We start from the raw sequence: 24,148 nt of genomic DNA on the forward strand, positions 1-24,148 counted from the left end.
AGTGAATTTTCTTTCGATCTCCAGGATTAAGCAAATCATAAAGGAAAGTATTAGGTGAAGAATGACTCTTTGTCCACAAGAACCAGAGAGAAAAAAAAAAAAAAAACTGGCACAAAGAAAGTCTAGTCCTGAGGTAAAGTCCTGCTTTGATCAAATACAGGACTAGATATTATAATATTCTTCACTATTAGTTTACTATTATGTGATTAAATTTGAATAACCCCAATATGATTGAAATTGGGATCCATAGGGTCTAATCATATATATTTAATGATTAAACTATAAACAGAGGAATCACTTGTGTAAATTGACAACTTAATTTTATGCAACACCACTTCTGTTAATTTTATTCTTCGCCCTGCTGAGCAATCCGGTCTTTTTCACTTTTTCCTTTAGTGTGTTTATATAAGGCAGTTTAGAAACAACCATTCTAACAAGAAATTTTAAGGTAACACAAAGCAGTCACAACAACAAAGGAGAACAAATTACACAAAATTAAATTCAAGCATAAAATTAATGTGGGAAATAACAATGCAGCGGGACAAGAAATATTTGTATATCATACATGCCAATAGAATTGTGCTCAGATGGTTGAAAGAGCTCATGTTATATAAATATTTTTTATTTCAAATTCTAATAGCAACAGCTTAATTAGCGCACTATTCAATTTCCACTTCTCTCAAAATTAGCTTCAATCTAATTCTAAGTAGGTTCACAAACTTCAATACATTGCATACTTACACAGTAAGTAGAGGTTGAAATATAAACACACTGAAGAAACATCACACAATGTTCTTTGCAACTAAGCAAGATCACAATAACAATAATTCTGATTGACAATATAACTAATATTTATTTTGCTAATTAGACAAACACATGATAACATAAGGAAATGTGCTTGGATGCCCTCTCTTTATTTGGCCAATGTAAAGTAATAGCAGATTAAGGAACTCCTTTTGGTGTAGGATGTGATGACCAAAATGATTTGATTTTTTTATGTGAAGAAGGCCGGCTTCACAGGTAGGCATGGTGACAAACTAAGCATTGTTATGGTTTTTTTCAGAGAAAAAGTTTGTGGACTAATGATTTATTAAGCCTAATATCTGTTACAACGTGATACACCGAATAGAGAAGGAAAATAAGGCTTCGGCCCTCTAATATGCCCTAAACTTAGCTGAGATACAGATCGACCCAAAATACAATACTAAATTCAAGCATTCAAGCAAGAAATCAAAGGAAGTAGGACAACAGCTTTCGAAACAAGGCTGAGCCAACACTGACAGCACCACAAGTAAAAGCAACAAGAAGCTTAAGAGAATAACGCAGACGAGCGATTCAGTGTCCTTTAGCATGGCATAGTTGACACCACAACAAACCTCTCACAAAACTGTAAACCCCCACCAACAGAGCACAGCTTTGACAAAAATAGATATCTCAAAACTGCAAACTCCCACCAATGAAGCAAAGGGATGGGGAAAGAGCCCCTCCCCTGGCAAAGGAGTCGGCGGGAAAAAGCCCATGATAAGACTTGTTTGCTTTTATTTATAATCACTTGTTTGCTGCCATCGATCTATCACAAATCTCACTTGTAACCTAATAATATGAAAGGAAATTGTCAGCTGGCTAACTAGGAAAAAAGAAAGTGATTAAGAAAATGTACGTACATACATACCTATGGTTATTTTGATATCTCTGACGTGAGATATCTTATTCCAATCTTCACCTGTGTCTTTATGAGTGCGTTCCAATAAGCTTTTACTGCAGCCCGCGATACATAACCTCTTCAGAGCAGTGAGGCGTTGGATGCTCTCGGGCAAACGATCCATGAATCGACAACGCCAAATCTCCAAGGATCGCAACGAGGAAAGTTCTCCCAACCATTCTGGAAGTGTGGCTAGCGATTTGCACTCTACAAACACCAAAGACTCCAAGGAGGTGAGTTTTTGGATGCTCTCAAGTGAAACTAACGTACCTTCAAGATCTTTGATGCACAAGTGTTTGAGGAGGGACATTTCACCAACATGTAGGAACGTAAGAAGTCGTAGCGCCGAGCTTTGTAGCTCCAATCTCCTAACTGAAGGTGGAAAACATGAGTCTTGCAGGTTGGGACAACAATCGATGACTAAATCTTCAAGACAAGGGTACATGGATGCTCCTCTTTCTCCGTCTTCTACAAGTGCAGCAGTCACCCATTGTTCAAGATTTTCCATATTCTTAAGCCTTAGTCTTTTTAGTGCGGGGAATGATGCACCTGCTGTGTTTCTGGCGCCACAGAACTTCTCATTTATTCTCCTTACTTTGTGCATATCGTTAATAAGTACCTTCTCAAGCTTAGGCAGCTGTCCTAGCACGGGCAGGTGTTCAATATTAGAGATAAAAGAAAGATGAATGTTGACCAGATTTGGGAGGAATGACTCCATGTGGCTCCTCATCCAACTCGTGTTTATACTATCTCTACAGTCTATAAATATGTAAATAGTGAAGAAGATGAACTCAACTGGGCTAAAGATTAATATGAAATGAAATGCAAATTTATTAATGTACTGTATTAAAGTATGAATTAGTACATCTTCCACCATCTACATATTAAGCAATTGCTTAATATTTGATATATGTAAATATAATTCTTAATATGTAATTGTACACTTTTATCATATGAATTTGCTTTGGTTTCTGAAATAAACAGTCTCAATTGGCTATGTTTCCTTGAAAAAAAAAACGACTTCCTTTGCTAGTGGTACAAAAGTTGGTGCCAAGAAAACCTGTCTTTTTGAGTGCTTTCAAATAAGCTTCCACTGTAACCCGCGATACGAAAGCTCTTCAGTGCCGTGCTGTGAGGCATTGGATGCTCTGGGGCAAACGGTCGATGAGTGGACATGGCCTGCAAAGATTGCAACGAGGAGAGTTTCCCAAGCCAATCTGAAAGTGTGGCTAGCGATTTTCACCGTGCTAATTCCAATTGATAAGGTGTTGGATGCTCTCAGGTAGGATTCCTAGATTAGGACAATCTTTGATATTCAATGTCTTTAAACTCAAACTCACGAGATTGCCCAGAGATTCAGGTAGGCTTCTAAGATTACGGCAATCAACTAATTTTAAACAATTTAGTTTTTGGAGGCTCCGTATGGAGTAGGGAATCTCTGACAGATTATTGCAATGAAGTATATGAAGGTAAATCAGATTCTGAAGTTTGCCGATAGATGTAGGCAAAGTATGGATAACCGTACTATTTGATATTATTAACCTCTCTAAGGTCCAAAGTTTTCCTATCCTTTCATCTACTTCTCGAAGATGAGGTGGAAGTCGGAGATACCTCAGTTGCATCAACTTGTATATTGAAGTCGGTAGCTCACCCAAGGAACAATTACTCAAATCTAGGACTCTAAGACATTTAGTGTATGAGAAGATTCCCTTAGGAAGAGAACTGCATTTTTGGAAGTATAATGCTCTTACCTTCCGTGGTAAAGTTTTTGCTCTTACCTTCAGAGGTAAAGCTTTTCCGAGCTCTCTTACCTTCAGTGGTAAAGCTTTTCCGAGCTCCTCAGATGTCCTGTATCCGGTTCTACCTTCCTCTTCATTCAGTTCCCAAAGCTCACTATCTCTTACTTTCTTCCATGTGGAGCATGCCTCCAAGAGCATTAGCTGTCAAAGGTACACCTTTGCATTTCTTCACTATTTCCTCTCCAATTGATACTAGATGATTATCTTTTGCATCAGCTGAACCGAATGCCCTTTGCTCGAACAACTTCAAGCAATCATCATCTAACAAAAGCTTCAACATATGCGGCATTTCGGCGCCCATTATTGAAGGAACTCGTTCACTGCGGGTAGTCACTATGATTTTGCTCTCTCTTTTGCCACCTTGTAACATCTGCTTGAAGGCTTCCCATTTTTCCCAGTCTTCATTCCACACGTCGTCCAAGACAAGCAAGTATCTCTTCCCATCTAGATTCTCCTGGGCTCTTCTCACTTTAAACTCCAGATTGCTGCCAAGGTTATAATCCACTCTGGTCCCCGATGATAGTATACCTCCTGCCAATTTTTCCACGTTGAATTCCATAGCATGAACCCATATCCTTGGCTCAAAGATCTCCTTTACCCTGTCATCATTAAAGATTAGTTTGGCAAGCGTCGTTTTTCCTAGGCCCCCAATGCCGACTATGGGTATAACAGAGAAAGCGGTCGATGCATCACTTGCAGACAGTAACCTGTTTATTATCTCTGTCGCCTCTACCTCCCTCCCTAAAACATCATCTCTGAGCACCGGAGGTGGTGTTGCGACCTTCAATTATTTGTTGTCGATACAGGATGACCTCCTCTCTCAGATTATATTTGCTTCTTTCTGCCGCAATATTGTCCAGTCTCTTTCTCATGCCCTTCAATCTGTGAGCCATACTTGGGAGAAAAAAAGATGACTTGGAGGAGGAGAAATACTTTAATACCTTGGTATCCTTTGACTGATTTTGGGTTTGGAAGTGGTCCAACATGTCCTCAATGTCGTAGGCTACAGCTTTGAGTCTCTTCAACCAGAGGATCACTGATTTGTTCTTGAGAGATTGCTTCTCTGCATCATCAAGGACTGCTTGAATTGACTCCAGGGTGGTCTTCATGCCTTCGAGGTCTTTCTTGAAGTTCCACAGCAGTCCAAGCTCCGACCATAGCTTAGAGCTTAACTTTTTAAGTAGCTCCCTCACGACGGCAGATGCAACAAGTTCTCCAGCCATCACCAGACCGACCAGATCTCCCAGAACTCCAAAGTGAAGAATGGAAATATCTGGATATGAATGACTTGCAATAGAGTAAACTTTTGTGGTTGACTCCGAAGTCTATGGCTGTGACGTGGAGGGCTTCATTTCTAGACATTTACTTGAATTTAGAATTGCTCGAAGAGATGCACAGCTGGCAGTGGACCTCTCTCTCTCTCTCTCTCTCTCTCTCTCTCTGAAGACAGGCATAACCCTCTTTAGCCAATGAAAATTTTCCGACCAGCTTGCAAGCTTTTGCCAAAGTACTCCAAAACTAAAGACAACCAAAATTTGATCTATTTATAGTATTTTTTAATAGGCAATTATATTACAGTGAAAATGTCGTAAAAATACATCAAAAGTATCTACTCTAAGTAGAATAGAATAGGGGTGGCAATCGTATCCGACTAATCAGATTTGGACCCGATCATGATAATCCAAATATAAATACGACTTATTTATTAAATTTATTAAAATTTTAAAAATATAAACACTCATCCATTTTTTAAATAAGTTATATAAGTATAAACGAGTTATTGAGTGCCACGTATTATTTAAATAAATTTTATTTTGTTATAAACATGGTAATCGAATATAAACGGATTAGTGTTAGAAGCATATTGGATCGGCTCGTCGAGTTATAAAATTGTTAAATGAGTTGCGGCATTAAACACAAACATAATGTATTAATAATAGAGTTAGATGGATTAATTTATTTATAACCTAAATCTAATTAGACTAAATCTAAATTTATTTAAAAATTAAATTATCGTATCGGATCAACTTTAATTTACAAAGAAAATTAAGAAATAAATAACATAGAAATGAATAACGAGCCTTCATGGAATCTTTAATACTCGATGAGATGATAGATGGGATTGTGTCCACTACTCGAGGATAGGTTTAAGTTTGTGAAGAAGTTAAGAGCTGTATCATTATGACCCATGTCAAAGGATTAGACTGCATGGAGAAACTCCTTTCCATTGATCAATGATCCTAATCCTGTAATGAAGCATAACTACAGTCTTTTATCAGTCTGGAACAAAACAATAAATACATGATCCATCTTACTCTCCATATTGGTGAGGCCAAAAGATGAATAGAAAACTTGTAACTAGTCATTGCAGATATTTAGCAGCAACTTGTTCCAGAAAAGCATCTTTGGACTCAGCTCTCGACTGCGATTTTTCAAGCCAAGGAATTGGTAAACTTGAGTAGACAAAGAAAAAGAAACACCACTTATTTGGGTGGCTGTACCAACTACAGTAAACTTAACACTATGGGTAGAGGTGTAAATGAGCCGAGCCTGAGTGAGCCAACTCCAAATTAATTTCGAGCCTTAGAATTGGGCTCAGGTTCGGCTCAACTCAACTCGAGCCGAGCTCGATCCTAAAATGAGCATATCATCAAGCCAAGCCGGATCAAGTTGGATTAAGCTAGATTAAGCCCAAGCCAAGCCAAAGAAGAAGAAGGAGGAGGAGGAGGAGGACAAGACAAGGCACCACGGGTCTGCAGCTGCCTGCTGCTGCCGAAGAAGGAGGAGGGGTGGGACACCGCGGCTCTGCAGTTGCTTGCCGCCGTTGAAGAATAAGGAGGGGTGGGGGCATCATGGATCCACAACGGCTTGACGCTGCCGAAGAAGGAGGAAGAGGAAGGGTGGGGCACCGAGGGTCCGCGACTGCTTGCTGCTGCCGAAGGTGGAGGGGCGGGGCACCGCGGGTCCGCGACTGCTTGCCGCTGTCGAAGAAGAAGAAGAAGAAAGCCACTGCCGAAGAAGAAGGAAGAGGAGGAGGAGGAGGAGAAAGGAGGAGGAAGGGGTGCACCTTTGTGGAGGACGAGGCGGCACCCACGCACCTTGGCGGATGATGAGGTAGGGATTTATACCGAGCCTATTGAGCTAAGCCTGAGCAAGCCAGCTCTAGCTTAGGCTCGGCTCGATAATAATTTTGAGTTAGTTTTGGCAGCTCGTGCTCAGGTCAGCTCTGACCGAGCCGAGCCGGATTCGAGCTTCAACCGAGCGAAGCCCGAGCCAACCCTGAGCCAACCCCAAGTCAAGCCCGAGCCGCTCGTTGAGCTTGACAGGTGAAGTCTGGGCCACTCTAAGTATAGACTCATGTACATCTTCAAGTTTTCACATGAAGTGATGAAGAAGGTCATACCACAATCAAATAATTGTAATTTGTAAATATGACCCAATAATTCATCGAGTATCATGCTGCAAAAGAGAAGACTAATTACCCATTTAAGCTCTCTCAAATTAGGTGTTTCCTTACCAGGAATAAGAGCCTACAATGTTATTAATGGTTCTTTCCTAACATGAGTGATTCTTTGCATTCTATTGTAACAACACTTATGCAGTACCAACAAGGACTAAGGTTATCACAGGTCCTTTACATGTTAATTTTTCGACACCAACATGGTGTATGGCCGTATAGGACATCTATTTTGGAAAAGGAATACATGGAGATGTTAGATGCATTGAGAATTACTTCTATATAGTTTAAACCCAAAAAGAATAACAGCAATGAGAATGCAAATCACATACATAAAAAATCAATGTACTGGCTGCTATCAGAGAAACAACCAGTGGTCCAATAAAAGAACTGTCAGTTATGTGAAACAATAAGATCATTAGGATTATAAAATTAATGACCGTGAAAGAAAGAGAAAAAGAATAAATTTTTACGCATCTATTCTCAACTAGGGTTTCACATCCAAAACTCACATTAGAGATAAATCTTAAATTTTTTTTATTTCTTTATTAATCCTGATTGAATAAAAAATTGATCTATATATAGACCTTACAAATAACAATAAGTAAATAACACCCTAAATAATTACGAAAAAATAAATATAACCCTAAATACCATAAATAGTAAATGCATAATAAAAATAATTGACTTAAAACTAATTTCTTAAAGAAAAAACTATACTAATATATATATGTTTGCGTAATATGTCACTAATGTCCGCATCAGCCGACCAAAATATGGCCTAAAAAAGAAGCCTAGCCCTGCGGTGAGCCCTCCAATATCCAAGTTCGAGTAGCCAAAGTTGAAGACAATACATTTTGAATGAACATCACTTGGCGAACAAAAGAATAGGACTAAAAATTCGAGTAGCCAAGTTTTGCATCAATCACTCGTCTAGATATATAAATAATGAGGAAGATGAACTCAACCGGGCTAAAGATTAATATGGAATGAAGTGCAAATTCATCGATCTACGCAATAAAGTGTGCACCATCTACAGCTTAAACAATTGTTTGATATATGTACAAGATAATTCTTAAGATATATGTGTACACTTATACCATGTGAATTTGCGTTAGTTTCTGTAACATAGAGGCGATCAATGAAGAGACATGACTAAGAAAATCTAGTCCTGAAGGAGTTTCTTTTATGCTAATGAGCCTTCAAAATCCATGCATTCTTTGCCCTGCTGAGCACCGAGTAATCTGGTCTCTCTCTCTCTTTTTTTCTTTACTTTGTGTGTGTCACATGAGACGGTTTGAAACAACCATTCTAACCATAAATTTAAAGCTGACATAACGCAGTCACAATAACAATGTTTGTTAAAGGTATCCGCGTTATTCGAATATTTTCAGGTTCAGATTTCAATAGCAACGGTCTAACCTGGATACCATTAATTTTGAAAGAAGAAGCTTCAATCTTATTCCAAATAAGGTTCACAAACTTCAATACTTTGCAAATTAATGCAGACTGAAACATAAACACACCAAAGAAACGTCACACAAATGGTCCTTGCAATTAAGCAAGATCACAACAGCAATAATTCTGACTGACAATATATACTAGTATTTGTTTTGCTAATTAGATAAATACATGATAGCATAAGTAAGGTGATTGGATTCACTCTTCTTTATTTTGTTAATGTAAACTCATGCTAGATTGATTTGGATTTTGAGTGAAGAAGCCTCCTAGGTAAGCCTACAGACAGAAGAAGCATTGTTAATTGTTTAAGCAGTCAGCAAATCAGCTCAAAGGACGAAAAAAAGAAGAAGAAAGAAATTTGCTTTCATATACACTCACTTGGCTGCAGGCATTAATCTTCTCCCGAGTCTCCCGAGTCTGAATCGTAATGTAATACAACAAACATGAAAGGAAATTGTCAGCTAGCTAGCAAGCAAAAGAAGAGACATGACTAAGAAAATATACATATATGTGCAATTAACTTATTACGTATGTACCTGTGGTTATTTTGATATCCTCGATGTGAGATATCTTATCCCAGTCTTCACCTGTGTCTTTCTGAGTGCGTTCCAATAAGCTTTTGCTACAACCTGTGATATGTAAGCTCTTCAGTGCAGTGAGGCATTGGATGCTTTGGGGTAGACAATCGATGACTGGGCAACGACCGATCTCTAGAGATCGCAACTGGAAGAGTTCACCCAACCATTCTGGAAGTGTGGCTAGCGATTTCCCCACTACTAATTCCAAGGTTTCCAGGGAGGTGAGGCTTTGGATGCTCTCAGGCAAATCAACCAGACCTTTAAGGCCGCTGATATACAAGTGTTTGAGGAGGGACGTTTCAACATCTAAGAACGTAAGAATTTGTCGCGCTTCGTCTTTCAACTTTAATCTTCTAACTGATGGTGGAATACATGGGTGTACTCGCAGCCTGGGACAATTACTGATGTTCAACTCCTCAAGGCAAGGGAACAGGGATGCTCCTCTTTCTCTATCCCCTGCCACTGCAGCAGTCAACCATTCTTCAAGCTCTAGCATGCCCTCAAGCTCTAGTCTTTTCAGTGAGAGGAATGGTGTACCTACTCTGTTTCTAGCCCAACAGAACTCCTCACTTATTCTCCTTACACTTAGCATACGACAAATCAATATCTCCTCAAGCTGAGGCAGCTGCCCTAGCATGGGCAGGTGCCCACAACCTAAATAGATGTCGTAGAGTTTGATCTTAACCAGATTCGGGAGGAATGACTCTATCTGGCTCCTAATCCAACTAGGGAACATTGAGTCACTGAATCGTTTGATGCATAATTCTTGCAAATTCTGGTGCGGTTGGAGTGCTTCTAGCATGGCGATATCACCCCTTCCCAACCTGTAAGTATAGTCATAGACTAGCGAATTGATACTCCCTCTCTCCTTCAAACATATTCTCTTAGCATCAATGATGCTCCGCACTACATATTTTGTAGATGGACCTTGCATAATGTAAAGCTCTAGCATATCCGCACTGGGCTCAAGTTCTAGTGGCTCATCTGTTTGGATCTTTAGATGTGTCATATTATGAATATATTTGCGTAACTCGTCGAGCAATGCACACCCCTGAATGTCTAGTGTTCTCAGTTCTGTGAGGTTGCCTAGTGATTCAGGTAGACTTTTAAGTTGAAAACAACTTTTGACGTTCAATGTATTCAAATTCACAAGATTGCCTAGAGATTCAGGTAGGCTTTGGAGACTAAAACAGCCGTGTAATTTCAATGAATGTAGTTTTTGGAGGCTCCCAATGGAGTTAGGAAGTTCCATAAGTTCGGGAGAAAATGAAAGATCAAGGTAGATCAAATTATGAAGTTTTCCTATTCTTTCATCTACTACGTTTCCAGCATCGCTCGAAATTTTGAGATACCTCAGTTGTTTCAACTCGTATATTAATGAAGTCGATGGCTCAAAGAGACTGTAACTGAAATCTAAGACCCTAAGACATTTAGTGTATGAGAAGATTCCCTTAGGAAGACGCCTGCATCTGTGGAAGTGTAATGCTCTTACCTTCCGTGGTAAAGCCTTTTCAAGCTCCCCCGATAGTCGACCGTATTTGATTATTGATGCATAACGGCACTCCAGCACATTAGGTATTGCACTCTGATCTCTAGCGTCTAAGACTGAAACTTCATCCCCAGCAACCCATCTTGCAAGGTCGTACACCAAGTCATGCATCTTGTAAGTCACCCTTACAATATCTAGTGTAGGATACCTGATCTCTTGTCCTTCTTCAAGAAATGACATTGATAGCAGGTAATTGACATAACCATCACCAATTTCTAGTGCTTCATTCTCATCTTCTGTCTGAATAAATCTTTGAGCAATCCACTGTTGGATTAACATGTCCTTGTCTAGCTCGGAGGCTCTCGGGTAGAAAGAGCAATAAACAAAGCATAATTTCAATGGAGAAGACATATATTGATAGCTTAATTTTAAGGAAGATATGATTTTATTCTCCAATCGGCTTCCACCTTCCTCTTCATTCAGTTCCCAAAGCTCACTATCTCTTACTTTCTTCCATGTGGCTTCCCCAGTGGTAAAGTGGAGCATGCCTCCAAGAGCATTAGCTGTCAAAGGTACACCTTTGCATTTCTTCACTATTTCCTCTCCAATTGATACTAGATGATTATCTTTTGCATCAGCTGAACCGAATGCCCTTTGCTCGAACAACTTCAAGCAATCATCATCTGACAAAGGCTTCAACATATGCGGCATTTCGGCGCCCATTATTGAAGGAACTCGTTCACTGCGGGTAGTCACTATGATTCTGCTCTCTCTTTTGCCACCTTGTAACATCGGCTTGAAGGCTTCCCATTTTTCCCAGTCTACATTCCACACGTCGTCCAAGACAAGCAAGTATCTCTTCCCATCTAGATTCTCCTGGGCTCTTCTCACTTTAAACTCCAGATTGCTGCCAAGATTATAATCCTCTCTGGTTCCCGATGATAGTATACCTCTTGCTAATTTTTCCACGTTGAATTCCATAGCATGAACCCATATCCTCGGCTCAAAGACCTCCTTTACCCTGCCATCATTAAAGATTAGCTTGGCAAGCGTCGTTTTTCCTAGGCCCCCAATGCCGACTATGGGAATAACAGAGAAAGCGGTCGATGCATCACTTGTAGACAGTAACCTGTTTATTATCTCTGTCGCCTCTACCTCCCTCCCTAAAATATCATCTCTGATCACCGCGGAGGTGGTGTTGCGGCCTTCAATTACTTGTTGTCGATACGGGATGACCTCCTCTCTCAGATTATATTTGCTTCTTTCTGCCGCAATATTGTCCAGTCTCTTTCTCATGCCCTTCAATTTGTGAGCCATAATTGGGAGAGAAAAAGATGACTTGGCGGAGGAGAAGTACTTTAATACCTTTGTATCCTTTGCTTGGTTTTGGGTTTGGAATTGGTCCACCATGTCCTCAATGTCGTAGGCTGCAGCTTTGAGCCTCTTCAACCAGAGGCACACGGATTCATCGTTGAAAGATCGCTTCTCCGCATCATTGAGGACTGCTTGAACTGAGAGCAAGGTGGTCTTCATGTCATCGAGGTCTTTCTTGAAGTTCCATAGCAGCCCAAGCTCCGACCAAAGCCCGGAGCCCAACTTTTTTAATAGCTCCCTCACAACGGCAGAGGCAACAAGTTCTCCTGCCATCACCAGACCGAGATTGATCTCCCAGAACTCCAAGATGAAGAAAGGAAATTGGACGCTGAAGAGATGAATGATTAGTAATAGAGCTAAGAATTTGGTTGACTTTTGAAGTCTATGACTGCAACTTGAACGGCATCATTGCCAAGGAGATTTACTCGAATTTAGTATTGCTAGAAGACAACAAAACAGTTGGAAGTTGGATGCCTATTTATACATATTTTTTTCCCCAGCTTGCAAGCTTAGTCAAAGTCCTCCAAAACCAAACACAACCAAAATTTGATTTAATTATCTCGTGGCCACTTGCTCCATTTGATATTCAGATTCCTTCCCTGCTAGTTGCCTCTCACTATAACGCCAATGACGAAAACTGTCGTCATAAAAATAAAAAATTATCGGCTAACAGAAGTTGCCTCAATAGCTTACCAGCAGGGTATAATAAAAACTTTGTTTGCTAGTGGCACAGGCACTAGTTTATCATTCCGTTTGATCTTATTGTGGGTTTAGGATTTGCTTCCTCTTCCACCCTCAGAGAACAAGACTTTCTTTGCTAGTGGCTCAGGCATGAGATAAAAGCTGGTGCAAAGAAAAATCTAGTCCTGAAGGAGTTTCTTTTACAATTATTGACAGGGTGAGCAAATTCCACAAGTTAATGAGACTTCAAAATCCACGCCTTCATATAGGTTTCAATCGTACCCCGGATGTGGATCATTTTTTCATGCTCTGCACACAAATCAGAATGGCTAACGCTCTTGAGTGATGGGCAGCCAAATTTGCAGCTGATTGTAACGTTGGTGTTGCATGGAAACCTTTCATCTCTCTTCAGCCAGTCTGAAGCACCAACATTTGCTTTCTTTCTGTTTCTGATCTCCAGGGGAGAGAATCCATGCCTTCTCCAACTGATATAGGAAAATAAATGATAGGCAGGAATTCTTTTGCAAACTACTTCAAATAGCCGTCCATGCAAGTCCCGGATGCTGCTTGAATCGAAGAAGTATGTAAAACAACCTTACCAAGGAAAACAAGAAATTAGAAATTAAAGAGGATCAAATAAGTTAAAACTTCCTTACAGACATAATGCCACTTCCCAAGTTGCTCACATGATGACATCCATTTTCAGACATTACTCACTTTATAGGCTTGTTCCAGAATAGCATTAGCAAATCTAGACGAAGTATGCTCTTGGGAATTAAGCTGGATGTGTTGTTTATTATACATAGAATAAATCTCTGCACTGAATCCACAAGATTATTACAGATGAAGCAACATATTTTTTGTTCTAATATATAACCTCAAATAAATCATAGGTGCAAAAGGAGTATCAAAACATGGGATTGGATGTACATTGCTTTCCTGTGCAGGAAGGTGAGAAGAAGGATTCGAATAGTACATGGATGGAAAATCAAGGGACAAAGAAGAATAATGGCCCAATATGCAAAATAAAATCACTCTATTTTCCATATTTTTGGGTTGGGGAAGGTCAAGTAAAATTCACGAAAATTTCACAATGCTTTATGGTTCAAAATGGAAAAAAAAAACTTCCTTTAGTTAAGCCAAAAAATATCAGAAACTTGGTGACAAATTGAGGGGAAGAATCTACAACAACTCTTCATTAGTCTGAACCAAACAATTTCTCCAAATTCCAGAAGAGCACATGTTTGGACTTCTACAACCTCTTAAGCCCAAAAACAATGAAAAGAAAATGTAAAAATGGTCATGGATTGCCTTGCCGGTGAATAACACTGTTGGGTGAAGGAGATGTGGTGGGAGGGTTTGCTGCTGAACTATGACGATGCGTTATTGCCAGCACTACAATCAGTGAAGTTAATAACAAGTGCCTCAAAAAAAAAAAAAATGCAAAGCCCATGTGAAGAAAACAGCTTAAATGATGCTGTAAGTGAGGAGGCATTTGCAGATTTATTATGTACGTAAAGTAGCAAATGCAGGAATTCCCACCTTGCTGGCAATTACTGCCTTTTTGACGTTATTTTCTAAGCTGAAAATATGGTTCCTGTTCTGCATGGCATTTTCTGTTGCCTGCACCAAAAACACAAGCATAAAATAAATATTAGTATATAAAAACTAAGAATAGCATGAACTTTCTGTTATCGTATTTAGTGACAGAACATGAAAATTTACCGAGAATGACAATTCAGGTTCAATCTCAATAAGAGAAGCCACAGTGGTCTTCCAAATAGGTAGTAAACTAATCAGTTAGACAAGTTTGTGGCACCAAAAGCGTTAGCATTCAAGATGTGATGTCATCATGAAACAAGCATATGAGGTCAAAGGAGTCTTTATACTTCAACTAGTGGAAGGAAGAAGGTAGTCTGAGCCTTTGGCCTAATCAATTATCCCTGAAATTCATGCTTCCTGCAACTAACATGTGAAAGTGGAAGGACATTAGTAAACTTTGCAAATTGAAAAAACATGACACTCGAGTTCAAGGCTGCAGAAGTTAAAATAACACCAGGAGCTCAAAGAATAGACATGGAAGTTAAGATATAATAGAGACAGCACAGGTCACTAAACTGCAAATGCCGCCATTCAATGGACAAGTAAAAGCATGAAATGTTCATAAGAGGAAGGATTAGAGCGAACCTTTGACCTCACCAATAATCCCTGCAAGAGCAAGATCCATCATTGAAATGATGGAATCTATTTGCATCTCTTAGAACGATCTCTCTTCCAGCTATCTTTGCAATTAACTTAATTGCAGAATGGCAGTCCCCACATACCCGTAGATTCTTCATGACGCGGATTGGTATACCTGCTGGAATCTTCAGAATACCAAATGCTACTGCCTGCCTCTCACTATGGTATCGCAAGTTATGAGTTTTCTGCTCCTCATCAATGTCATGAAGCACAAAACTGCTATCAGGAGAGTAACCGGCTTCCTTCAACAACCCATCTAGTCTCTCCAACATGCCAACAATAAGTACATGCTCAGGATGTGCCAGTACATCACCGCAGGTGAACAAATGTACCATCTTGTCAAATTCGATCCAACTACAACCTGGGGACTTGCTCACATTCCTTGAGATCATCACCTTTCTCAGCTCTGCAACATCTTCCCACTTCCCATTTGTGGCATACATATTGGAGAGCAAGATGTAAGGCCCAGCATTGCCAGGCTCTAGTTGTAAAAGCTTTTTGGCAGCAATCTCAGCAATCTCCGAATTCATGTGCATCCTACTTGCACCCAACAAAGCACCCCAAACAACAGCATCGGCTTCAATAGGCATCTTCCTTATCAAGTCCATTGCTTCATCGACATGGCCTGCACGACCGAGCAAGTCCACCATACAGGCATAGTGTTCTGCTCTTGGTTTAATCGAAGAATTCAAGGTTATAGAATCAAAAATCTCTCGCCCTTCTTTTACCTTTCCCGTATAGCTACAAGCAGAGAGTACCCCTATATAGGTGATCTCATCAGGAAACATTCCTATAGATCTCATTTCATCAAAGACACTCAAAGCTTCCTCCCCCAAGCCATGCTGCGCATAACCAGTTATCATCGAATTCCACATCACGACATCCTTCAGCTCAAACATGTCAAAAATGCTCTTAGCTTTAACCAGATTCCCACATTTAATATACATCGTGATCAAGGCTGACACAACAAAGACATCCATGTAAAAGGAGGACCTTAGCATCACAGCATGTATCTCCCTTCCATGATCAAGTATAGCCAGACTGGCGCAAACTGTAAGAGCACTAATGATCGAAGGGTAATTTGGGTATATCCCATTCATATGCATCGAGCGAAACATTTCCAGCGCCTCCAATTGGAACCCATTACGCTCGTACGCCTTAATCATCGCACTCCATGATCCATCATCCCTTTCCTTCATCCCATCAAACACCTGCCTTGCCTCGGTCACCATCCCATGCTGGCCAAATCCAAGAATCATCGCATTGCAAGCAACCAATGACCTCTCTGGCATCGCCAGAAACAACTCCTCAGCCTCCTCCACACGCCCAGCTTGGACATACCCTGTCAGCATCGCAGTCCAGGAGACCTCATTCCGCTCGGGCATCACCTCAAACAATTTTCTTGCAAGATCCACCTGGAGGTTCTGTGCATACCCCGACACCATGGCAGTCCAAGAAACAACATTCCTCTTCGGCATCTCATCAAACAGTGCCCTTGCCTCTGCCGTCTGACCGAATTGGCAATAACCAGAAATCATTGTCGTCCGAGCAACAACATCTTTTTCTGGCATTTCATTGAACAGTTTCTTTGCATCATCGATACGTCCATTTTGGAGAAACCCGCCAAGCATTACAGTGTAAGATACGACATTTCTCTCTGGCATGCAGTAGAAGAGCTTCTCTGCTTCAGCAATGTCTGCTTCTTGAACGTACCCGCGAATGAGGGAGGTGTAGGAGACAACATTGGGCGGGAAGGGAATTGAGTCGAGGACTTTGTGGGCATCAGCAAGGCGGTGGCATTTGACTAGGCCAGAGATGAGAGCATTGTAGGAGGAAATATTTCGCTGGGGCATTTTATCGAACAGTTGGAGGGCGAGGCGGGGGAGGCGGTTGTGGAAGTAACCAGAGACGAGGGCGTTGTAGGAGGTGATGTTGTGGGTGGGCATGGCGTCGAACACGGCGACGGCCGCGTTCATGTCACCAACTCGAGCCAGGCGAGCGATGCGGGCGTTAGCAGAAAGGATCGGTGCCGCTACGCTGGTTGGGTGGAAGCGGATGGGAGGGAGGCGCATCTCGCGAGAGTGAGCACAGCGGAAATATTCCGCGCGCTCAGAGGGTGAGAGGGTGACAGCTGAGAATGATGTCTTAAATTGGACAATTTCCATATAACACCCTAAAATTAGTCATTTTGTTTGTTGAATTCTCCGACAATCCATCATTGCAAAAATAAAAAGGAAAAAAAAAAGAAAAAAATAATATATATAATATAAAATCTAAGAAGGATTATCATGTCCAGTGTATACTTTTTAGTAGTTCTTCAGACGCTTCACAACATCCTTCATAGTGTCGTATATGAGTGTTAATTTGTTAACATAACCATATGTATAGTTTTAAACTTGCAGCATATAGACATCTTACGTCATTAAAAACTATTAAAAGTTTCGAGCTTTTCCTCTCTGTTTTGTTCAACAAACGCATATATCTTGATACTCGAACATATAATAGCTTTCCTGACTAAACTTGTACATCTCTTTATACAGCAATTGCAGTGGAACTTTTTCAGTTTGTGACCCAAATAAAAACTTATAACTACATAGATCACATGCTGCCATATTGGTTCGTCATGGGAATCACACAAAAATAAGGAGACCAACATAGAATTGGGTATTCTCCAACTCTTCAAGTGCAAGCATTGCGGAAAACAGCAAAAAATGCATCAAGACTATAACCTCATACACTCTAGTCTTCAAAGCTTTTAAAAGTACAGAAAATTCAATCAAAAATTTCCTGATTAGAATGTTAAACACAGAGGAAAACTTAATGAAAGCAAAATTTCCTATTTAAAATGTTGAACTTGGATGGGAAAAAAAAACTAAAATTAATGCAAAATCAGCTCTATCTCTGATTCAGATGATGCCTATCTTGTTTGCGACATCAAGGGCATCATAATCTGGAGTCAACTTCACGAATGCCTTCTTTGTCCCATCGGGCCTGTGTCATATTAAATGAGAACAGAAGGATCAGAATAGACTATTAGAAATCACTAAATTACAGAATGCATGATGATATTGGAATGAAAAGCAATGAAAGAAACAAAGAAAAATCCAACTGACCTTATTAGGGTATTAACTTTCTTTGCCTGGATGTCATACATCTTCTTAACGGCCGCTCTAATCTTCTTCTTGTCAGCATGTATGTCAACAATGAAGACAATTGTATTATTGTCTTCAATCTTCTTCATGGCAGATTCAGTGGTAAGCGGATATTTAAGGATCGCATAATGATCTAACTTGTTTCTAGGTGGCGCACTTATCCTAGGATATTTTGGGTTCCTATCTTTCTTCAGTGTCTTGGGACGATGGAAGGTCACAGATGTGCGTATCTTCTTTGCCTTCTTTTTCAGTGTAGAAGTCCCAGACTTCACAGCCTTTGCAACCTTCAAAGCCTGTTTCTTGCCATCAGTTTTCTTGGCAGGAGCTGCTGCAGAAAAATTTCACATGTAAGACAAAATTGATACAAGATTGATAATTCCTTCAAGATATTACTAACAAAAGATAACAGAGCAAAATGTAAAGTACAAATAAAATAGAATGCAATCACCGAAGGAGATCTACTCTTTTTATTCATACCCCTAAATTACAGAAATTGGAAAACTACATTACTTTCTAGATTTAAACAGCTAGATTTCCCAAGCAACATTATAAAGATAAGTTATGACACATCCCCTGCTAATCCTATTGTTAGTCCAGGAAAAAGTATGACAGGACAGCAATCAGTGAAGAAGAGCATTAAAATACACAGGTTTAAATCATAGAGCTCTTTTCTTTTGTCACTGTTTTAGAATAGCAGAACCATGGTAGCAAAGCATAGGAACTGTCTTAGCATTTTAAATCCTGTTACCTTCTGCTAGTATAAACTTGAACCTGATTTAACTGTAGATGTTCACAGTTGATGCATTCTATCTGTTTACTAAGCTCTTAGAGGTATAAATTCTTCGCCATTCGAGTAGACTGTCATTGAGAGATGTACATTTCCCTCTGAATTAGCTATTTCATGTTCAGTTAATGGCTTACATGAACTACTCGAGAAGCTCTTACTACATGACCCTTCTTCTAATTTCATTTTTTGTAATTTCTACAAATTCTTACAATATCACACAATTAACACTATCATAAGTAGAGAAGAACCATAAATGAGTGAGTCCAAAAAAGCAAAATATAACATATACAAATGACCTACAATGACACTTAAAATTTAGCGGCATTAAATTTATTCTTTGGCTAAAATAGTTAAATACCTTTCTCTGGAGGGGCCATTTAGTTTCACAGAACAGTGTGGGCAGAATAAAAATACCTGCAGATAATCAAGAAACTAACGTCACAAGCCTGATAGACATAAAATGGACTAATAAACTGCAGCCTTAACACGTAATAAATTACGTAAGGAATTAGTTTTACAGTCCAAAGAAAGACTACATTAACACAATATCCGCTCATAGTTTAGATTTTCGAAAACCTTCAGAAGAAATAACGAAGGTCGGTATTAAATATATCATCTAATGCCACTAGGGATGATAAATTCATAACATAATAAGCTTTTCGATTCCTTTAGGTCAGACGCAACTACGACAACCAAACAAGTCTACATTTAGGATATCTTTGCAATCCCACCATGAAAAGACTTCTTTCTACTCCAATCCCTCATATACATTTCAATGTCGAATCCTTCTGACCAATTAAGAAAAGCTACAGCTAAATCCCATGCTTAGATCACAGAGAGCACATTACACGCGAAAATTATAGAAAAAACGAAGTGCTAATCGAAGAACCAAATCTATGAATCGGAAAGGACGATCTTGCGAAGGGAGAAACCCGAGGGTAGTATACCAACCTTCTTTCACGGCCGCGGTCTCCGAGAAAACCCTAAAGGAGGGGAACGAAACGGTTGAGGAGATATTTATAGACATTAACGAATAACCCGCAAGCCTGTTTACGTGATCGGATCGGTTCCGTGGTGGGAAGGGTCAAGCCCGTTAAGCGAGCGGCTTGGATTCCCAGAGAGAAAACGGAGGGCTTCTACGGTTGTGAATATAACGACGCCGACTTTAAGCCGGAGCGTCCGAGTTTTAGGGGAATTTTTTTTTTTACGCCCTTCTTTCCCTTTATTATCGGTCCGGACCCTGATTTCAGACAACCCAATAGTTTAATCCACACATATATAGAGAGATTTTGAATAATAATTAGCAAAAGGATGGTACAGTTTTGGATAGGGAAAAAACTTACTCAAGGAACTTTAACAGAGAAATATTGCACTGAATGATAAATTATACATAAGATATCAAGTTATATCATTAAAAGAATTACAATAAGATAATTATTTCGAGGGGATATGTAAGGCCCTTGCTCTCTAGGAGATCTCCTTATTTAGATTGCCATTTAGATAATTAAATCGGACTATAATTATTGCCTAAGAACCCTGTTAGAACTGAGAAGGAAATTCTCCTCCCCTGCTAGTGTTGAATGTAATCTCCCAGCTGCCCAACCATTATTCAATACTCGAGCTGCACTTCTGGCAGGGTCTCCTATTACTCGACTTCCCTCTATTGGCTTCTCATGTTCCAATAGACCGTTCGCCTTCCTCTCCTGTCTTCTCTTCTTATTGTCATCCTTCTCTTTTCGCAACCAGCTCTCCACTGTTCTCTGCAGTCAAATAAGTAGTTAGACTGACATATACCAGAAATTTATGATCGAGTAATGCAGCATAAAACAACTTATATTGACCAAGGAATGCACTATAAGAGTGCAATAATTGGAGACATCTATTTATACATGGAGAGACACGATCCAAACAATTCAAAATAACTGGAAGATACAAGAAACACCTCGGTCGAGCATTGTGGTCCTGACAAGCTTTGGAGAAGACTAAAAAACCTCATGTGAGTCAGAACCAACAACAAATTTCTGTCAGGAACAAGAAAGCAAATTTAGCTCCTTAGAGGTGAAATTATGAGGTCAATGGATAGAGGCTGGTAATAAAATCTTCCAGAACTTGTTCTGATTCTTTTCTTAGTAAGCCTTCACAGTTCACATTCAAGGCAGAGACTCCATCATTGGATGAGTGAAGGCACTAAGGAAGGAAACCTAGAACCAGAAACACTAGTCCAATTGCTTGACCACAGCAACCTGTTGAATCTTTCACCAAAGAGGTGCTACCCAATGACAGACTTATTTACCTATCAACACAAATAGCACCGGCACATCGAAAAGCAGTTTCCTTTACCTAAATCTTTATTCCTTGAAGTAAAAAGGCAGAGATTAGGCAACAGCAACTATTGTTTCCAAATATGATATCCAGTGTCAAATGGAGTAAAACAGGTACTTTAAGCTTTCCATCTCATCTCCAAACAAGAGAAATCTTAAACATTTAATGAACTTGAAAAAAATTAAGAATAGATTGTCATTAGAACCAATCACTCAAGAAACTTCAATTTTTCTTCTCAATTCTTCCAGCTATGTGGCAGATTGTCAATTATAACCTAATCAATGCATGATTAGAAAACTAGAGGAAAAAACTGCATTCATTAAGGTAACAAAAATATTCTTTTCATCCCTGTTACGTCCCCTGATGATGAAATCAATCTATGTCAAGTTGCAGTCCTTGTCTTAATTGGTGAATTAACATAAGCATGTAAAATGGCGAACAAGCAAAAGATACCATCCGTGATAAGGTTCTAAGATGCAACAGGTAATAGACAGTCTCTACACTTTTACTTCTTTACTCATGCATGCAGTTGCTAACTGAACACACTGATCAGATATTCTGAAACCATCAATGTCATATCTCACGCTGTTTCCTCTCTTCAATCCACTGCATGAAACTCAGCACTCTTACTTCACTTGTTCTCCTCATTATATTCTGTACCCTTCTATATTTCTCTAAAGTAATGCAGCAATGTCTAAATTAGAGATTTAATAAAAAGGCCATCTAGTTTATAAGTGAAATAAGAAGAAAAGTGAAGATCCTAATTGCCTTCAAGATTATTAATGATTTTCGGCTGCACTTCCACCTTATAAATAATCATAAATATCAGTCATGTCATTACCATGTTGTTTTCTACAAGATAGGTACTGATTCATATTCTACACTCACAATTTTAGAACCTTTTATTTCGCATATGTCTGATTTTAATTTGCTTCTTCTCCTTGCATTTCAAAAAGTATGAAACAAAGTATTATTTTTCTCTCTGATTAATAATGCTACAACATTTCTTGCTAAGTAAGTTAGAACTGCACATTCAACATTTTCGTTGAGACAACTGATACATCAGTAGTTTACAACAAACTGTAATTCTCTTACCATGAGAGATAAGTTACTCGTTTCTTTCACTTTTCCTAAAGGCAATGCCAGTTGCAACTTCCCGTCTGCGACGTATACCTGAAATTCAGTTCTAATATAACTACGTGTACTACAAAAAGGAATTCCTTGAATGAAACAAAATTACAGCCACAAAACTCACAATATGCGATGGCCAATCATCAAGACCATCAAAAATATGTGTTGCATAAATGATCACTGCACCTCGTTCTTCACATTCTTTCCTTAGATATTTCAAAAGATTGGCCCTTGCCAGCACATCTAGGTCAACTGTAATCTCATCAAGAAGAAGAACCTAGGAGAGGACAAGAAAAATATAGAGGTTCTAATCTTTCTCATTTGTCTGACAAGTTACAACTAACTAAATACGATCGCTGTAGCAGAAATAAAAATAATAGAATCACAAACCTTAAATGGCTTTAGAAGGCCCATACAAATTTGAACTCGCCTTCTTTGACCATCTGATGCTTTATGCAATCGCCATGAAAGATCAATATCTAATATCTGAGGCATGGATGATCAAGCAAGTAAATCAATTGTACTATGGAAACAACTGATCATTTCTCCAAGAAATCATCTTTCTAAATTGAACAAAAAGCTCAAGTAAGCCATCTAATATCTATGATTGCAAGCCTTGAAAAGATAGAAAGAATAGACTCACCTTAATAAGTTCATCCCTCCTTTGAGGATCGATGCCTGAAACTCCATATATCATCTTCTCTGCAGAAACATCTATCTGTATAGCTACCTGAAAACCAGCAAATGCAACATCCCTCCTCCACTGCATCCACCACAATATTTCTCAGATTATGCAATTCAAAACAATGTTAACATTGAAACAATGAGTTCCATAAAGACAATTCAGCATATTTCTAAATGCAATTTTATCCAATTGATAGCCAAGAGGTAAAACTGGAAGCTAAAAGTACTTTCAGTTTGTTATCAAACTCAAGAACATATCTACCACAAAGAAGTAGCCTTTTAGTCCCAAATGTTTGGTCTCAGCTATCAAGAGCATATCAAGATGTCAACAACAATGTAACTTTTATTTATCTTCCAAGATACTTCATACTTGTCATATTCTGGGAAAAATCTTTGTTTAATTATATCATGGTTCACACCGTATGTTTTCAATATTTTAAAAATCAAACTTATATTTTTCGAGCTTTCTTCCACCCAAAAAGAGACATCCAAATGTATGAAAACCACGCACAGGTTACTTGGGCAATGCTCGAAAATACAGGGCTTCAAGTGTTTATTTAAATGTGAATCGTAACTAGCTATACGGAGAGAGTGAAATGAAAATTTCCTTTGTAAAACTTATAGGATGAATCTATGATTAAAGAACTAGTAGATATATCCGTTAAATTTATCCTACCTCTCCGCCCAAGTAGGAAAGATCACCGGAAGAAGTGAGATTAGTATCATGAAACGCCGACCTCCCCAAGATTCGGACCATGGCCGGATCCACCATGTGTTTCCCTCCCAAAATCTTCAGTATCGTCGTTTTCCCTGCATCAAAGATAACCCAAGAGATCGAATCAATCCAATCCGATCCGATTGGGAATAGATCGATCACACGAATACAAACCGGCGCCATTGGCTCCGACAAGGAGGCAACGGTTGCCAGCGCGGAGGGAGAGAGATAAGCCATCAATGAGAGGCTTCGATCCCGGCGGCGCGTGGCCGTCGATCCCGGGATACGTGAAGGAAAGGTTGTTCACTTCGACTACTACAGGAGCTTCGTTGGATTCGTCCGCCATTTCTTCTTCTTCTTCTTCTTCTTCTTCTTCTGTGTGTGTGTGAGAGAGAGAGAGAGAGGGAGAGAGAGAGAGAAGAGAGAGGGTCTTTATGCGGGAAGAAGGAGAAGCTCGGGTTGGTGTGGCGTAGCGTCGTCCATGGCTTTCTTTTCTCCCTCTTTGGCGGTGCGTTGGATCGGGAAGTAAAGTGTAGCGGCTACGTGGAACTAAGTAGACGGCACCATGCGTTTGG

At 39.5% G+C, this 24,148-nt stretch overlaps 3 protein-coding genes and 1 pseudogene across 9 annotated transcripts; all 4 read right to left on the minus strand.

The window, feature by feature from the left end:
- Positions 1 to 1,126: 1,126 nt before the first annotated feature.
- Positions 1,127 to 4,783, minus strand: LOC140790640 (putative disease resistance protein RGA4; annotated as a pseudogene).
- A 3,611-nt stretch (positions 4,784 to 8,394) lies between these two features.
- LOC140790639 (pentatricopeptide repeat-containing protein At1g56690, mitochondrial-like) lies at positions 8,395 to 17,035 on the minus strand. Of its 6 annotated transcripts, none has more exons than XM_073140796.1 (5): positions 14,267 to 14,500; positions 14,084 to 14,164; positions 8,956 to 13,135; positions 8,798 to 8,836; positions 8,395 to 8,695 (listed from the first exon to the last, which is right to left on the minus strand). In XM_073140796.1, exons 3-4 carry the CDS (start codon positions 12,131 to 12,133, stop codon positions 8,811 to 8,813), a joined length of 3,204 nt encoding a protein of 1,067 aa, XP_072996897.1. In that variant the 5' UTR covers positions 12,134 to 13,135; positions 14,084 to 14,164; positions 14,267 to 14,500; the 3' UTR covers positions 8,395 to 8,695; positions 8,798 to 8,810. The 6 variants fall into 6 exon arrangements, with proteins under 6 accessions (XP_072996897.1, XP_072996899.1, XP_072996903.1 ...); XM_073140798.1 differs by having other exon boundaries at positions 8,956 to 13,104; positions 13,198 to 14,164; XM_073140802.1 differs by lacking the exons at positions 8,395 to 8,695; positions 8,798 to 8,836 and adding an exon at positions 14,729 to 17,035 and having other exon boundaries at positions 12,564 to 13,135.
- A 439-nt stretch (positions 17,036 to 17,474) lies between these two features.
- LOC140790154 (large ribosomal subunit protein uL23-like) lies at positions 17,475 to 19,732 on the minus strand. Of its 2 annotated transcripts, none has more exons than XM_073140101.1 (4): positions 19,673 to 19,732; positions 19,080 to 19,135; positions 17,896 to 18,259; positions 17,475 to 17,773 (listed from the first exon to the last, which is right to left on the minus strand). In XM_073140101.1, exons 2-4 carry the CDS (start codon positions 19,096 to 19,098, stop codon positions 17,689 to 17,691), a joined length of 468 nt encoding a protein of 155 aa, XP_072996202.1. In that variant the 5' UTR covers positions 19,099 to 19,135; positions 19,673 to 19,732; the 3' UTR covers positions 17,475 to 17,688. The 2 variants fall into 2 exon arrangements, with proteins under 2 accessions (XP_072996202.1, XP_072996201.1); XM_073140100.1 differs by having other exon boundaries at positions 17,896 to 18,262; positions 19,673 to 19,729.
- A 341-nt stretch (positions 19,733 to 20,073) lies between these two features.
- Positions 20,074 to 24,089, minus strand: LOC140791576 (ABC transporter I family member 20). The gene is made up of 7 exons (XM_073142223.1): positions 23,748 to 24,089; positions 23,535 to 23,668; positions 22,818 to 22,937; positions 22,565 to 22,660; positions 22,299 to 22,451; positions 22,139 to 22,216; positions 20,074 to 20,481 (listed from the first exon to the last, which is right to left on the minus strand). Exons 1-7 carry the CDS (start codon positions 23,917 to 23,919, stop codon positions 20,242 to 20,244), a joined length of 993 nt encoding a protein of 330 aa, XP_072998324.1. The 5' UTR covers positions 23,920 to 24,089; the 3' UTR covers positions 20,074 to 20,241.
- Positions 24,090 to 24,148: the final 59 nt, after the last annotated feature.

The sequence above is a fragment of the Typha latifolia genome, chromosome 6 (assembly GCF_019914945.1).
Source record: "Typha latifolia isolate L0001 chromosome 6, TyphaL0001v2, whole genome shotgun sequence".
NCBI classification, from domain to species: domain Eukaryota; kingdom Viridiplantae; phylum Streptophyta; class Magnoliopsida; order Poales; family Typhaceae; genus Typha; species Typha latifolia.

Bases quoted from the DNA above. Each gene is read 5' to 3' on its own strand.
- LOC140790639 (XM_073140796.1), bottom strand. From the start codon at position 12,133: ATGGCAGGAGAACTTGTTGCCTCTGCCGTTGTGAGGGAGCTATTAAAA. The intron at 8,837-8,955 runs GTACATACGTAA...ATTACGATTCAG, and splicing joins GGATATCAAAATAACCACAG to ACTCGGGAGACTCGGGAGAA.
- LOC140790154 (XM_073140100.1), bottom strand. The intron at 17,774-17,895 runs GTCAGTTGGATT...AATATGACACAG, and splicing joins AAAGTTAATACCCTAATAAG to GCCCGATGGGACAAAGAAGG.
- LOC140791576 (XM_073142223.1), bottom strand. From the start codon at position 23,919: ATGGCGGACGAATCCAACGAAGCTCCTGTAGTAGTCGAAGTGAACAAC. The intron at 22,661-22,817 runs GTGAGTCTATTC...TCCATGCCTCAG, and splicing joins GGAGGGATGAACTTATTAAG to ATATTAGATATTGATCTTTC. The intron at 22,452-22,564 runs GTTTGTGATTCT...GTCCTCTCCTAG, and splicing joins GCCTTCTAAAGCCATTTAAG to GTTCTTCTTCTTGATGAGAT.